The 15,859-nt window shown below is 47.1% G+C and overlaps 1 protein-coding gene across 5 annotated transcripts in view; it reads left to right on the top strand.

Moving 5' to 3' along the window:
- CAMTA1 (calmodulin binding transcription activator 1) overlaps positions 1-15,859 on the top strand; it is a 235,443-nt gene that overhangs the window by 125,875 nt on the left and 93,709 nt on the right. For all 5 annotated transcript variants that reach the window (XM_039563897.1, XM_039563894.1, XM_019289757.3 and 2 more), the window contains one exon: positions 26-97. In XM_039563897.1, coding sequence (XP_039419831.1) covers positions 26-97 — 72 coding nt within the window. The remainder of the gene's footprint in view (positions 1-25; positions 98-15,859) is intronic.

Below are 15,859 nucleotides of genomic sequence, written 5' to 3'. Positions count from 1 at the left end.
GCTTTCTCTCTTTCTGTGTCCCCAGTGCCTGTATGGCTGCTACGTCCATTCCTCCATCATCCCCACGTTTCACAGAAGGTGCTACTGGCTTCTGCAGGTAGGATGACAATGAGTTCTCTCTCTGGGGTCACCTGGTGGAGCCGCTGTGGCCACATTCAGCTGCTGCCGGGGGGATCAGCGTTCCATGTTTTACTGCCTGGGGGATTTTGTTCGCCTGTGAAGACAAAATGGGTCTTCTTAGTTGTATGTCTCTGTTTGGACAGATTATATGTTTTCTGTAGCAATACAGAGCTGATGCCAGCTCAAACATTTCCTAAACATGGAATTGGCTCAAGTGAGACTTTCTGGAGGTTTCTGGTTGTGTTGTTCCATCCTGAAGCAAGGCAGGAGCGTGAATGCTGCACAGGCATGCCATGGTGTGGGAGAGAGATCAGCCCTGGGCTGTGCTTGACTTCGAGGAGAACCCTGGGGCTGTGTTTGAATTTGGGGTGAACTTTGGAGCTGGCCCTGCAGTGGATCTGCTTTCCTCCGGTGAGATGTTTAGTTTCCAGGGAGTATTTTGGAGTCACCCAATGATTTTTCTTCTGGCTGTTGTGGGAACAGCAAAGTCCCAGGAGGAGTCAAGCTAAGTTTTCCTCTTATTTACACAGGGTTTGGGCAGCTCCCCCGGGGCTGCGGGGGTGTTCGCAGGACCAAGTGTGGGAGTTTGCCCGGGGGGGGTGTTTGCTGACCCCACCTTTGAGGAGCTGTTCACATTCTTGACTGGTTACCATGGTGTACAAAGTGGAAGCAATTTGTTTTCTTTTGTTAGGAAATAGCACTTGACACATATTGTAATAATATTGTTTCAAAGATTAAACTCCCATGGTCCTGAAAACAAACAAGTTTGAGGAAAGTGACATCTGTTTCTAGAAGCAAATGGAAAATAATTCCTGTTTCTCCCTGGTTTTGCAATTCCAACTTCCATATTAAAAAAGGAGACACTGCTGCTGTCACTGGGGCAGGACTGACCCCTCACAACCCACAGAGGATGGTGCCCACACCACGGACATGCACCAGATGTCCCCCTCCTCTGTGATATCTGTGTGCTCTCAGCTCCATTTGCATCCACGGCATATAAATGTTGTGTGCAAGGAAAGAGGAGATGCTTGGCTGCAGTGGTGGGAGCAGCACTGCACCTCACAGAGAATTGTGGCTCCTCTGAAAACGCAGCATGACTGCATCGATCCTGTTCTCTTACGGGCTGCCCAGGCTGTGCTTGTCCCCCTTGAGAGCTCCTGCCCCCATAGGTCACTTCTCTCCATTTGTGAGCTTTGTGTTACTTTTTCTTGTTGTGATGTGCTCTCTAGACGTGTTGCTGGCCCTGGCTGCTATGGCACTTAGCTGGCATCTCCCTGATGGGTTGCACTGCAGCACTGTAGGATCTCTGAGCTGTTCCCCAAAGTCTGGCCCCATCACGTTCACAGGATGTGCATCGATGTTTAGTCCTTTTCTTTGCTCTGGTAATCACTTCTTATCAAGAGGAGTGGATGGGAAGTACATTTCTTAGAAGCCTATTTATATAAAATGTGCTGCAGGACGTCTCACTGTGGCTGTGGTAGACTGGTATTCCTCAACAAGGACATGCTGTGCCTTCGCTGTGGGAGGAGGAGGGGTCTGTGATTCATGGCAGCATCTCCCAGGCATAAACGGGCATCCTTCAGTCATGCGCTCAAGGTTATGCAGTTGGCAGAAAGGAGCTGGCCAAGAATATTTTCTGTCGTCTGCGCAGTGTTTGTGTTCAGCTCCGTGGTGAATTCAGGAGCAGTGACACCAGAGAGAGAGAAGGTGTTTTGTGCATCTCCTTCGGAAGCTTTCATTTCAACAGCCGTGGTAAATGAGTTTGATATTGAAAAGTAGGTACAGCCAGGGCAATGTGTAACATTAACCTCCAGCAACATGTTTGGCTTTATAGTTCACAGAGCCACATGGGTGACTTTCCCTGTTCTGGGGAGGCATTCAGCACCTTCCTGGGACAGGCGGTGCTCTGTCTGTGAGTCTCTGCTCAATGGGGAGTAAATACAATTAGTCTGCAATGCCACCCATGTTTTATGGGATGATCCTCCTCCAAATCCTATTGTCAGGTTAGATATCAATTAAAATTCCCCGTGCAATTTTTCTTGATCTTTTCCGCCTTGCCTTTGTGGCATAAAGGCCAGGACTCAAAGCAGCCACAGGGACTCACAGCCTTTCTCATGCATTTACACGGTGCCATAGCCGTTAATTATATGGTGGCATCTGATTTCTTACTTAAACAACTTTGTGTTGTCATTTATGATTGACATGATGTGCCTGCTCCCTGCAGACCGGTCAGAGGGATGAGAAATGAGAACCAGTCAGCTGGAGCTGCACAATGCGGTTTCCTGGATCTCTGTTAGAAGTTCTTGTGCTGTCAGCAGAGACCATGGTGGTGGTGGCTGTGGCTGGGGTCTGCTGCATGGGGCCTGCACCTCCTCTCTCTTCTGAAGAGGTTTCACATTTTTGAGACATTCCAAGCTTTCTTGATAATGGATTTTAAATGCTGCATTACGCCAAAGACCTTTCATGTTTGTAATAGGTGTTGCAATTGTCAACCTAGCATTGGTGTGTTCCTGCTGGAGATGGTCCAGCCCTGGGTGCTGGCAGCCCCTTCCATGGATGCTGCCTTGGACACTCACTCTTGGGCCTGAGTGAAGGAAGCATGCCCAAGGTGGTGGTTTCCTATGTTTGGTTCTCATATTTTTCTTTTGATTTTCTGATCTCTAGAAATATGAGATCATGCTGTGAGTGACAGGCAGAGAAGATGGGGATGAGGACCCGGGTGGCCTCTTCACAGGTTGCTGGGGAGGACTCCTCAGCAGTACTTCAGTTTTTGTTGTTTTGCATTATCTGTTCACTTCTGAGAAGATGCAGAGCCCTGGCTGTCCACAGTTCACTGAGCGTGGAGCAGAGCTGCTGAAACCTTTTTTGGAATGTGGGTGATGGCAGATCCCAGCCTCCTGCAGAGGCTTTGGCGCAGCTGTGACCCTGAGTGCATTGGTTTGTCACTGGCAGGACTCAGGCTGCCCCTGTTAGACCTTCAGCATAGTACCAGATTTTGTGTCAATGGAAAAAGAAGAAAACCCCCTGTTTGTACTCATACTGACTAATGGAGGGGAAATGTGGATTCTCAGACACGGATGAAATTCAAACATTGGCACAGCTGAGCAGGAAAATGCAATGTTCCTTCTGTGCACTGGAAATTGGCACCCCAGGAACTGAAAATTAATCTGGCTGCCAGGCTTCCGGACGGGCTGTGGCTTGCCAGGGTTATGGAGGCAGGCTTTGCCTTCACCCATCGGCAGCGATGGGCCCCTTGCTCACTCCCACTCCGGTGCTGTACAGCTGGAGATGCTGAGCTCGTTGGATGCTCATCGTGTCCCACCCTGCCTGTAGCAGGTGCTGATGTCTTCTTTAGTGCTGGTGTTCAGGTGCTATGGCGATGGGAGGCAATACATTTTTAAAAAGTGTTGCCCTTTTTCTTAATTAAGAAGTACATAAACTATAGGATCATGCTATAGGATCATGCTAAAAACTTGTAAATTTAGACCTCTTGGCCAGTCGAACAAATTAAGACTAACAAGCCTTGGAGAGAGGTCTGTCGGCAGAGGGCTGTTTCACATTGCACATGCATTAACTGCTCACTGAATAATTCAGAATTGGTGCAGAAGAGTGTCAGTGGCACTGTTCTGGCAGGTGAGCCAAGGAAGCAGAGTGGGATGCAGGCTGAGCTAGGCAGGCACGGGGACACACCAGAGCCCCACAGAGCCCTGTTGTAAATCCAGTGTTTGCAGTAATTGCTGAAATGTGATAATCTAGTTCTCTGGGAGCCTGCGGGAAAAGTGCATTTCATCTTTATTGCTCACACACTCACAGGATGCTCCCAGCAGCCATGGCAATCGTGGGATGCTTTCCTGTGGGGTAGGAGATGGCAGGGGAAGGTCAGGGACATCATCAGTCATGCCAGGTGTAATATCCAGGCAGGATGTCTGTCACGGAAGGAGCAAGTGGGAGATGCTGTGGGGGCACTGGTGGTGGGCAGTATTTGGGCAGTGGTCTTTAATTACCATTCCTGCGGGTCTGTGTGCACCAGCCGTGCCTTGCAGAGTATGTGTAAGCACTGATGGAATGTCAAAGGTTTTGGCAATATTCTCTTTACTCTGTTTTTTCCCAAATTCTTCCTTCTGATACACTTGAATATTCAGCAGTTTGTTACTATGAATGTCTGCACTGATGCTTGATGCCCCCTGAGTGTTCCCTTCCTAAAATACATCTTGTCTGAAAGCTGTGGGCAGAAAATATCGAGACCTAAAAAATCATTTAAAACATTTTACATGACATCTGTCACTGTCCTGCAAAAATTTAGTGTTTGTTCTGTATTTTTTTGCCTCGGTTTTCCATTGTGTCCTAAACAAGGGGAAACCCTTCCCATTTCTTTTTGATAGCACCCCATCAGAGTAGCATTTCCCTCTCTGATCGCTTGTGCTCCGCTGCGTCAGCAGCATCTCCTGTGTCCCTGGCTGGAGCAGCGACAGACAGCTTGAGGATTTGGGGCTTTTTCAACATAAATTGGAAGCATTACAATCTCATAAAAATTCTCAAGACTTTTGCTTAGTAATAGGTTTTTATTTTTCATTTGGGTGAAATAAAAGTGGCTGGGCAATAAAGCACAGAGGATGCTGTGCTGCACATGGGCACTTAGCTGGGTCCTGTATGTTGGGGGGTGGGGTACGAGTGAGGCCCCGGCACAAGGAGCCTGTGCATTTTTGCTAACGGGATTATAAACTGTTGCTGCTGTGCTGGCACGTTTTCCCAAAGTGAGTTTTAACCCATGTGATGAAATCAAGTGGTGTAGAAGTCCAGTAGAGCATGGTATGTGGTGCCAAACTATCACCAGTGTGGCTTTGCGTCCCAAGCATGCTCAGGATACAGATGGGTGTTCACAGAGCAGACTTGTGCAGCAGCTGTGCTTTAGCTGCCTCAGTTCCTGTTCCCAGTGCCCTGCATGCATGTGGAGCTGTGCTGGAGAGGAGACAGTAAGTGTGGGGGGAGCAAACACCAGTTCCAGGAGAGCAAAATTGTCTTCTGTGTTGATGTAGCTCTGAGCTGCAGCAGCAGAGGTGCTGTTGGTATCAGACGTTGGCAGGATGCAGCAGTCAGTCCTCTCGTGTCGTCATTGGGCTTCACGATGTACAAGCATTTTCAGAGGATGAGGAAGTTGTGGATACCCTTTTCGTGCTTCCTTAAGATGCCTTTGACTTGATCTCTCTAAAGGATGCTCTCTTCTTTCCCTCCTTTCATCTTCTCAACAGCTCTTCTGAAGGCACTGTACTCGTTGCTGTGTCTCTGCTGCCTTGCAGTCACTGGAACAGCTGTGTCTCAAGACTTCCCATCATGTTTTTCAGGGTTCATTAAAGATCTGAAATACTCATGGAATCGGTGGAGCTGTGTGAAAACTATTGCTCAGTCCAACTGAAATTCCAGGGGTTCTGTGAACTCTTTTGTACTAATTGTCCAGTTTCATTATTTTGACTTTTTTTTATTTGGTCACGTGCCTAACATACTGACTCCTGAAAGTGAATTTCAGAGCAAACATGTAAGAGAAGCAAAGTGTCCTGCGCATGTGCTCCCAGTCACCCTGTGAGTGTCACAGAGAGCACAGCCTGTGTGCTGCTGGAGAAAGGACAAACCCTGGAGCCCTGTTTGTTGGGACAGCCGCCTGCATTTGCAGCCATCCTCACACGTGAGACTGCGAAAATAAATCAGGATGTTGTTTCTGTGAAAAACATTTTCCATGACAGAAATCTACAGTAGATAACATAGAGCTGTGGCTTGGGCTGGACTGTGCCCTGTATCTGCCTGGATCCCTATGAACCAGAGATTCTGCAGGGTGGGTGAAGTGGGGCTGCGAGAGCGGCAGCGCGAACCCTCTGCTGATGTTCCAGTGAAGGGGAGGCAAAGAGGATTACAAATGAACTGGTGTGTCAAAGGCTAGAAACATTTTAGCAGAAGTGCTTTATCTTTTGTAATGTTTTTATAAATTATTTATTAACACACTTGCTGCATTTTCCTGAGAAATTGGGTGGAAGAGCAGAATGTATAGATGGTGGATTATATTCCAGAAGAAAGACGCCTGTGATTAAAAAACAATTTCCAACCCTTTCAAACACATAACTTTATTTTAGACAAGCAGGCTTCTATTTTTGTACCGCTCTCCACCATTTTAAAGAAAATCCCGGATTCATTCCCTAGATATATGAGACTGATGTTAATGCGAGCAAACTAAAAAGCAGTCAGAGTGCTTTAGTTGTTGCTTAAATAATCTGTTGTCATTTATAGAAGAGATGCATTTCCCAAACTGCTGGGGGATGTGCCTGGGTTGCTGATCAAGAGAAGTTCTGGCAGGGGTGACGGAGAAAAGGCCAAAACATGTCCAACTTCCACAGAAAGGGAGAGCAGGTTTTGTGCTTTTGGCTCTTGGTGGAAATGATGCCCCATTTGCCCTGGATGCCTGACCTGGGGGAGGGAAAGCATTGGCTCTGTCCCTTCTCGGGGGCTGCAGCCCTGCCATGCGCCATGGCACGGCCGGGGGGCAGCCACAGAGTGGCTTTTTGTGCCTTATCCAGCAGCTCAGCTTGAACAGGAGCCCCTGCCGTACCTAAAATGGGTTTTGCCCCTGTGGTTGCAAAGGGACCCGACAGCACAATTGGGTCAGGGGCTCCTGGGGACCCTGCAAGAGGCCTGCTGTCACTGGGGAACATCAGCATCTCAGCAGGGACACCAAGAAGTGACACGACTGGAAGCAGGATTACTTTTGCTCCAGTGCCCACCCCCGTGTTCTCCCAGGACGGCCCCACAGAGCGGGACTGTCATCCCTGTGATTCTGCTCTGGTTCAGGCCAGTGATGCTGTCACCGAGACATCCTCGCGGCAGGGATCGCAGCCATGCGGCAGCACAACTCAGCTGGAAATGAAATCAAACCACGGGCTCCAAGACACTTATTAATATGCTCTGTATACTGAGGATTAGGCTTTTGGTGACACTTAAATTGAATTCTAATGCTATTTTGAAATATATAATACGCTGAATTTACTTCACCTCAGGTTTGAGTTAATGGTTTATTAAATTATGCACCTTGCAGTAGTGGAGCTCTTTCCCAGTGTAGGACACTGAGCCTTTCCAGGAGCAATGCAGCGATTCTGCTGAGCTCATCCACATCCTCCCTGGTCAATTCTTAGGTCTGCAGGTGTCGGTGAATGTATTATACTGTTGGCTGGAATTTCACCCTCACTGGAGAGTTACAATTGGGGCTTGAGTTGGGAATTCTGTAATGCAGCAAATTACAATTTGAGTTTAGAGATCTGGAGTTCGTTCTGGCGTGGGCAGTAGACAACTTGGAGCAGATGCTGCCAAGGCTGAAGTCTCTCTTTCTAATGTGGGATATTTCTTCCTTTAATACGCAGTGTTTTGGCCTGCAGTGAGTTACCCTCTGTATTTTTTCTGTTAAGGAACACTTTTGTAAGTGTTTTGGATAAATCACTTCCCAGGTGCCTGCAGGTTTGAATGCTCTTCTTTCTCTCCTCTGCCTTTGTAAGCATCTTGCTTATTACCCTGGTTGCTTTTATTCTCAAAATAATCTTTCATTTCTGAAGGAGTCTCTAATCCCTTTCTATCAACTGGCTGCCTCAGCTGTCACTGATGTCTGCGCTGCCCTGGGTTAATGAAGCTGTGATGCCTCTTCTGTCTCGCACTGCCTCAGTGATGTGAAGACTCTCTGTCCCTGTCACCTCCTGCAGCTGCCACCTGCATCCTGCCACCTGCATCCCACCTCGGATGCATCACTGCATCCCTCTTGCCACACCCATGGTGATGTCTTGGGTCAGACCAATGGATGGGAAAGTGGCTCTTAGACCCGTGAATATATATACATGGTGCACTACCCTTAGTGAAAGGCAGTAAAGGTTGTTAAAAGCAGCCCCAAATTCATGGTGTGCACTTTAAAATGCTGTGCTCACCTCTGAGGCCGTGGAAATGGTGTGTAGGGACCACAGCCTTAGTCCTCTGTGAGATTATTCAATGGTCTTCATTAGCATATTAGTGAAGGGGCAAAAGCCAGAGGAGAAGGACCAACCTAAATGGCTTTTGCTTCTGAACAGGCGTTGTTCCTAAGGGGATCATTTTCTGTGTCAAGGAAAAAGTGCACAATTTTTATCACCGTACATTTTTTTCCATTAAATGTCAGCTTTGCCTCTGCTCCTCGTGCTGCCGTGGGGCGTGTATCGTACGACTGTCTGCTGGCTCACTCTGGGTATTGGCCATGGGCAGCAAAGAAGGCATGACAGAGTAAAATAGAGGTTGAAGTTTTTATCAAAGTCACTGTAAAATCTCTTCTTCCCAGGAAGGTAGATTTCCCAGTAACGTAACCAGGACAAAATAAGTCTGTTGAATTCGATGTGTCTTCCTATTGTTCTTGTTGTCGTACGGCAGGAGGGAATGGCTGCTCCCAGTCATCCCCACGGTACCTGGTGCTGCCTGGCCAGAGCGACGGCACACACACCACTGCTCTTCTGCTGAGCTGTCATGACAATCACTATCTATAACTCAGTTGAGCCATCACAGGCGCTTTCTGCTGGAGAAGGGAGGGAGGAGGCTGCTGGGATTTTCACCATTCTTCAGTTATCTTTGTTTGTGGCACTCTTCAAAAGCTGGCGTCAACAGCTCTGTAATCGCAGCCTTTATTTCTGAATGCAGAACACTGGTGTTTATTCCTCTCTATAACTTAGACTTCAGCCACTTTCTGTAGGGATTTTGCTGTTTTCAAGACACAGCACTGGTGTCTTGAGTGTTTTGGAGTCCAAGGACCTTGTCAGGTTGGTTCAGCCAAGCATCTCAGAGTCTTTCAACCACTGTTGACCAGCACAGACGCCTGTGTCTGTCTGGTTTTACAGTGCCCCCATACAGATATTTAATGACTTTCTGAAACATAATCAGTCAAATTTTGCGCATCTCATGCTTTTGCACTTCCTGCACCTGTCCTGCTGGGAATTTGCTTTACATGCCTAGTGTAAAACTTCATAGGAAAAGGAATCCTAGTGGAAGGTCCATCCCCTCCTTGGCCTGCAGTGGAGAATGGAGCCACAACATCAGTTCTGCTATGAACAGTCTGAGCGAGGTGCAGATCCAGCCCCAGCTCCTCCCACAGCGCTTGGCACTGGCACAAAGAGCTCCAGTGTCAAATGCTGCTGTTCTTTTGGGTTTATTGAACGATAAATTCACCACAAAAATATGCAGAAAGAAAAATGAATGCAACATCTCTCGAGGTCACTGGTTCCACGGAGGAGATGTGAGTGTGTGGCACATCCTGTGACACAGCAGACACACATGTCATGAGATCGACTCTGAGTCCTGTATTGTGTCCTCTTTTCATGGAAAAATACAGCAGATACATCCTGTAACCTGCTACCTGTGCAGTGCAGCACTCCGATAAACAGTAATTACAACTATTATGGGATGTCATCTCCTCTCTGCCATTTATTGACCTTTTCTTCCGTGTAATTTTCTTCTCAGGGGTCCAGATAGCTCAATATCCTGGGAAGAACAGCCATGTGAGCATCTGGGCAACACAGCCACCATGACTTGCTCAAGTGCTGAAAGGTGCTGGATTTTAGACTTGTTTGAAGTTCACATTGTGGCGGCAAATCTGGAAACCTCTGAGAGAAGAAGGTTTTCTGAGTTCACCTTGTAGTTGTTGGGGGATAGGCAAGTTAAAAGTGTTGGGTGCTGGGATGCTGCTAAAAGAAGTTGACTAAAATAGCTTTTCTGTCTGTAATAGCATTTCAGATCCTCGAGCCTTTTCGAGTTCAAAGTCACCTGAAATCACTTGTATGGTGAGAAACATTGTCCTTCCAGGGAGCCAGCCCCTCATTTTTGGGTTTTGTAGAATCCAGTAGGAAATCCATAGCAGACTGAGAAAATAATGTGACCGAGTAAGTTTTGGAGGGGCAACTCTGAATTTGGGAGAAGAGGCGGTGTCACGTTTGGGTTTTAACAACAGTTTGCTGAGATTGTGTGAATTCACATTGTCAGCTAAGAATATAAATTGCTTTAAAATGTCACCTTATTCACAGCTTTACTCTATGCGAAGCAGACCTAGGCATTGCCTTTGGGCATGGCAAAGGAGAGATAATGTGTCCCTGTCCCCATAACCTTCAGGCAGAGCATCCCTCCCCAGAGCTCCCCACTGCCCCAGTGCTGCAGCGACTGGGGCTGCCTGGGCTCCAGTTCCCACCCGCCCACGTGGGTTCCATGGGAGGAGGGAGAGGATGTGCTGCGGGCTTGATTAGAAAGTGCTTTTGCTTTTTCTCTTGAAGGATGTTTGCAGTGAAAACTGTACATGAAATTTATACTCCTCTCATATGATTCTGACTGGTTTTAGTGCACAAATTCTCAGAAGAAAATGTATTCAATAAAAATTTGATGTGGAACTATAGCTCAGCAGAATCTTTTTTAAGAAATCCAGCTCTGGGATATTTATTTTGTATCTAGTTTCAGTTTTAGTGCCTATTCCTTCTGCAGATGCCCTCGTTAGCCTGCTAACAGCTCATGAAGAGCTCAGCCCCTCTCCTGCCCTCATCCTGGGCATTCCTGCAGCACCTGTGGGGAAGGTTTGGGGGGAAGCACAGCTCTGTGGATTGTTACTTAGGGCTGCTGCTGTTGGCTTTTTCCACAAGCAAATCCTGCTTTTTGTTCATAAGGAACACAGAGGGCTCAGGGCTCAGTCAAGTGGGGGGCTGAGCCTGAAGTAGGTAAATGTTGCCAGGTTGGTGGACAATGATGTGGCCGACAAGAACGTGGTGTGCTTGGTTTGTAACAAGTCTGCTGGGAAATAGTTTTAGCAGGAAAAGCGTGATAAATCTGAATTTATTCTCCTTTGATGCTCAGCTTGCAAAAGGAGACAGTTTAGGGGAAGTAGGAAAGGAAGGCCAGGATGGCCACAATGAAAATTGCAGGGTAGACCTGTGAACCCCCAAAGCATCATTCCTTGCTGGGGAATAATGTCCCTTTGGACTGTATCAGGATGTGATCCCAGTATCTGGGATGGGTTAGTGCTGGTGTGTAGGGGAGAAGAGACAGAATTCTTTCCAGGCTTTGGAGCAAGTGACAGTGATGAGTGAAATCCTCACTGGCCTCTTAATTTCCAACCCTTGTTCCAAAAGGTTCCTGTTTGTTGCCCAAAATTGCAAGCGAGCAGCACTTCCTGAGACAGGCATTTGTCCCACTGCCTCCTCCCACCTGGCGCTGGGAGTGGTGTCCCAGGGTTGTGGTGCCCGAGGAGGCACAAAGTCACTCTCCAAACAGAAATCCCGAGGCTGAATCCTTTGCTCAGTGTTTCAGGGGCACCAGAAGTATCTCAAGCAGATTTCTGGTCCACTGCCCCCTGAATCACCGCCTCCTCAATGCATTTTAATGCAAAGCTTGAGCCTCAAGGCAACCAAGAGCTTTTTCCTAAGGTTTAGTGATAAACTTGTGTCTCCTGTGAGTGAGCAATCTGCTGCTTCACCACTTCTTTCAATTTAGAACGGAGTGCACTGAAGCCCTCTTGCAAAAACATTTATTATATCAAGCAAAACTGAAGGGTTTGGGTTCTACTTCTCTAGTAATTTTTTTTCTTTACTTCTAGTGTTCTCATATCAGATTCTCACTGGAAAAATACTACCCAGAAGTATGGAAAATGGCATATGGCTCTATGAAGTATACCCCCATCCTAGGATACACCATGTTTCTATTTTGTGACAGTCCAAGATTCAGTGTGTGGCCTAAATATTGTGGCATCCTATTTTATTTTTGAATTGTTGGATGGACTAGACACTATAGCTCATGGACAACACTACCATTTTTTCCTGTGGTTTACCCTTTTTCTAGATTACTCTCTCTAAGTTTCAAAATGGAACAGGATTTCTCCCTGGTTTATAAATTAGGGCCATATTCCAGCAGCACCCAGTAGTGCTGCCATATTTTAGGTGGTGTCAGGGTTTCTATTATAAACCTTATTTTTCAGAGGTTTAGAGCTGAGCCATAAAAATTGGCTGTGTGTATGTATAACAGCTGCAGCTCTGCCATGCAGAAGGGGTGCTCACATGTAGTTCCTGCAAGCAGACCAAACCACACTTCCTACTTGCATTTGTACATAGAGCTCTGCATACTTGTATTAAAACTCAGCGTAAGATTGTGCTAAGTTTTTATTTCAAAGTTAATTGCTTGGAAGTCAGGAAATGCCCCTTTTGGCAGGGGTGTGGGAGAGTTGCCGGAGGGGTGCTGGGTCCTGGGGGATTCTGATCTGCTGGGGCACAGTCAGGTTTCCTTGAACCAGAGCTATGAGATGGGATACAGCCTTTCTTGGGGCTGGCTAACAGATCTGCTGATGGTTTTTGTGTACTTGGAGTGATTAGCTTACTCACCGAGGTATATCTGGCCCACACAATAAAAATCAGCCATAAATATCTGTGCTCTACCAAAAAAGACCCTGAGAATGGATTTGCACACAGGCTGTACCTCCGATAATAGCTCCAAGCCTAACGCGGCTGTGAATGTATATCACCGGTGGGTTTTCTTCTGTTGACGTATGAGTAAGATACCAACAGCCTCCTTTTAATAGCCCTGCATAATGCTCGCACCTGCTGCAGTATAATTTGCTGCATTTCAGCAAATAAGCTGGCTGAAGGGAGTGAAGAATATCATCCCACAGTGCCCTGAGCTCCTGTCAGAGGAGACAAACTGGGGCTGTTTGTGGCCTGGCACCGTGTGCAGCCATCGCACAACTGTGAGGGTGTCTTTCTGCTGCGGCTCCAGCAGCCACCAGCACAGGGGTGCTTCAGGTTTGCAAACACCCAGATAAGGAAGGACACAGATTCGAGCCGAATGTCAAAAACTAAAAAAATAAGCCCCACACAATCTGCAAGTTGTTGAGAACCTCACTGCAGCTAGATGAGTCTTCTGTGACATTTTGGCTCTCGTTGGCTTTCCATCTGCAGGAGTTTTATGTCAGTGTCAGACAGGCCTGTCTTTAAGCTCGTGTTTTTCTGTGTGATAAGGCATTCTGACCTTAAGTGCTGTTGGTCCGCGTTAATTCTCACCTCGAAATTCTGCCTGGTCAGATCTCTCAGGTGCTGTGGTGGAGCACGGGCTGGTTCTGCTTTAAAAGTCTCATTGAATTCCTGCCAGGAGCACATTTTTATCATCTTCTCTGCAGGTGCTCCATGGTTTTTCCCATCTGAATTCAAACCTGAGCAGCAGCATTGTGTTGGCTGTGCAAGGTGTCACGACAGGGTGTGTGGCATTGCATGGCCGTGGGGTGTTATGCCACAGCTGACCCCAGCTCCATCTCCCTTCAGTGTGAACAGAGCTCGGCCACGTTCATGAACACACCTGCACAGCCTCGTTAATTAATATCATGTTTTACATTCTATTTTAATAAAGCCTTTTCATTACAGAGCTTGTTCCCATGGTAGGATAAATTGGAATTCTTTGTGAGAGCATTATAATTAAGCTGTAGTGCAATGGGGAGGGATGTGTGTATGGGTACAAATTGAGAGAGGAGAAATTTAGGTTAATGGAGGAAATTCTTTACTGGAGGCGTGGTGAGACACTGGAACTGGCTGCCCAGGGAGGTCGTGGGTGTCCCAATCCTGGAGGTGTTCAAGGCCTGGTTGGACAGGGATTGGAACAACCTGGGATAGTGGGTGCTGACCCTGCCCATGACAAGGGAGGGTTGGGACTGGATGGTCTTTAAAGGACCCTTCCAAGCACTTAACATTCTGTGGTTGCATGTGTCTTCCTTAGGAAGTGTCTGGCTAAAATGTCTCAACAGCAGGCAGTACCAGCGGGCTCGGCAGTGCTCCTCTGCCTTGTGCCTCAGGGGACTGCTGCCCCCGAGGTACTGTTTCAGCCTCAGGTCATATTTCACAGGCTGGAGAGATGGAAAACAACCTCTCCAACAAGGCAGCAGTTCCCAGTTTTCAGCTCACTGGACAATTGCAGCTCTCAGACATGCCCGTGGTGGCTGGGGCAGCAACAGGAAGCAGGTTTCAATGCTGAGGTTGGTTCTGCAGGGGATTTATTTACCATAGGCTGGAGCTGGGGGCTGTTTCCAGGTGACACCGCAGCAGAGATGGAGCAGTGAGGGGTCTGCCATAGGGAACAACTTTGAAGTGTTTCTTCAGTTTAGTGTAAAATACCAGGAGTGGCAATACAGGAGGTGAAATACTTTGTTATTTTAGGTCTGTTGTGGCTTGCTCCTGCAGTTTAAAAATCAATACACCTAGTGCATCCACAGCTGTTCATAATGGGAAGAGTTGCTTTGATGAGCGCAAGGAAACAGGGGTTCACCATGGGGTTAGAGCATCCCTGTTCAAGAAATGCAGTTCAGTGAGAGGAGGCGATGGAATTGTGTCAGAATTACTTATGAATTTGGGAACAGATTTTTATTTTCTCTTTGACAAAACCCAGGGTTTATAAAAAGAGAAAAAGCCTGCCCAGGAGGGGTGGTTGAGTTCCTGCCGCCAACCTCAGGCATGCTTATTTACGAGCTGTGCAGCAAGGAGATGGAAATGCTTCATTAGCAAGCAGCAGTGCATGCTAGCTGGAGAAGATCCTAATGGAGTAAATTAGGAGGGAAACATCTGTTGCTTTCTGCTTTGGTTTTGTGTTCAATCTGGTGCTAATCCTGGCCTTTTGTGACCTTTTTATAGGTCCCCTCATCCTAAATATGAGACATGTTTTGTTCATTAGCTGTGGATGTGTGTTGCAGCTTTGAAGAGAGTTCATCTCTACCCTTGTGGAGAGATTTGCTTCCTTCTTGTTTTCCTTCCTTCTCAAGACCTTGCAGGCAAAATGTTAGAGATGGAGGGAAAGGAGGGGTAGTAAAAGCCTGAGCCAGGCAGAGAAAGATGTGTGTATACATGTGCACAGATATATAAGATGCAGAGTTCTGTCTTCTTCCCCCATTTGTATAATGATTTTATCATTAAAAAATGACAGCTTACAATGGAAATTTTAAGTCTTGGTGGTTTATAGCAAATTCATGGCATGTTCAGGAAAAAGTATTTCTCACAGCTTCATGTATAAATATCCAGGTTTGGTGCAAAGATAGAGGTGGCATGCAGAAATTTCCTTCCTAAATCCTAGTTTTTCCACCAGCTAATATGGTAGTGGCAGACACAGATTTGCTCTGCTGCTCCACGAATTCTGAGGAGCTCCCTTGTTAGCAGGGAAGGGGATAGGAGCTGGTGTGTGCTCTCCAAGGAGCTCCCCTGTTTCCAGGGAAGGGGGCAGGAACCAGTGGGTTGTCTCTGTCTGGCACAGGGAGCATCGATGCTGCAGATCTGAGCCACTCAGCACCAAGTTTGCAGTCACAGAGTTTTGTTCAAGGCTTAAAACACTTGCTCAGATTAATGACCAAAAATGTCAAATGTGTCCACAGCTAATTATTCATTAGATGCGTAATTAGTGTGAGATGATCATGACATTTTACTGTTATTAATTTTTATACCCCAATAGGAATTAAATCAGGCTGTGCTCACAAAACAACAGTTGGAACTGGCACTGGAGATGCTGTTGTGGAGCTGGAGGATGCTCCCGCAGCGCTACCCGGCTCTCTAAGGAAGCATTGGTGCTGCTGGGTTTCCTGAGATCAGTTCTTAACTTCCTGTTGTATCTTTGCTCTCAATGGAAGGCTGCAGGATGCAGGCAGCCAGGCTGAGCCTCTGAAATATTAAGCCTAGTTGGCTCCATTAAAGTAATGATA

This window comes from Corvus cornix, chromosome 21 (genome assembly GCF_000738735.6).
Source record: "Corvus cornix cornix isolate S_Up_H32 chromosome 21, ASM73873v5, whole genome shotgun sequence".
Lineage (NCBI taxonomy): Eukaryota > Metazoa > Chordata > Aves > Passeriformes > Corvidae > Corvus > Corvus cornix.
The sequence above is the reverse complement of the archived record's forward strand: the minus strand, read 5'-3'. Positions and strand labels throughout refer to the sequence as shown.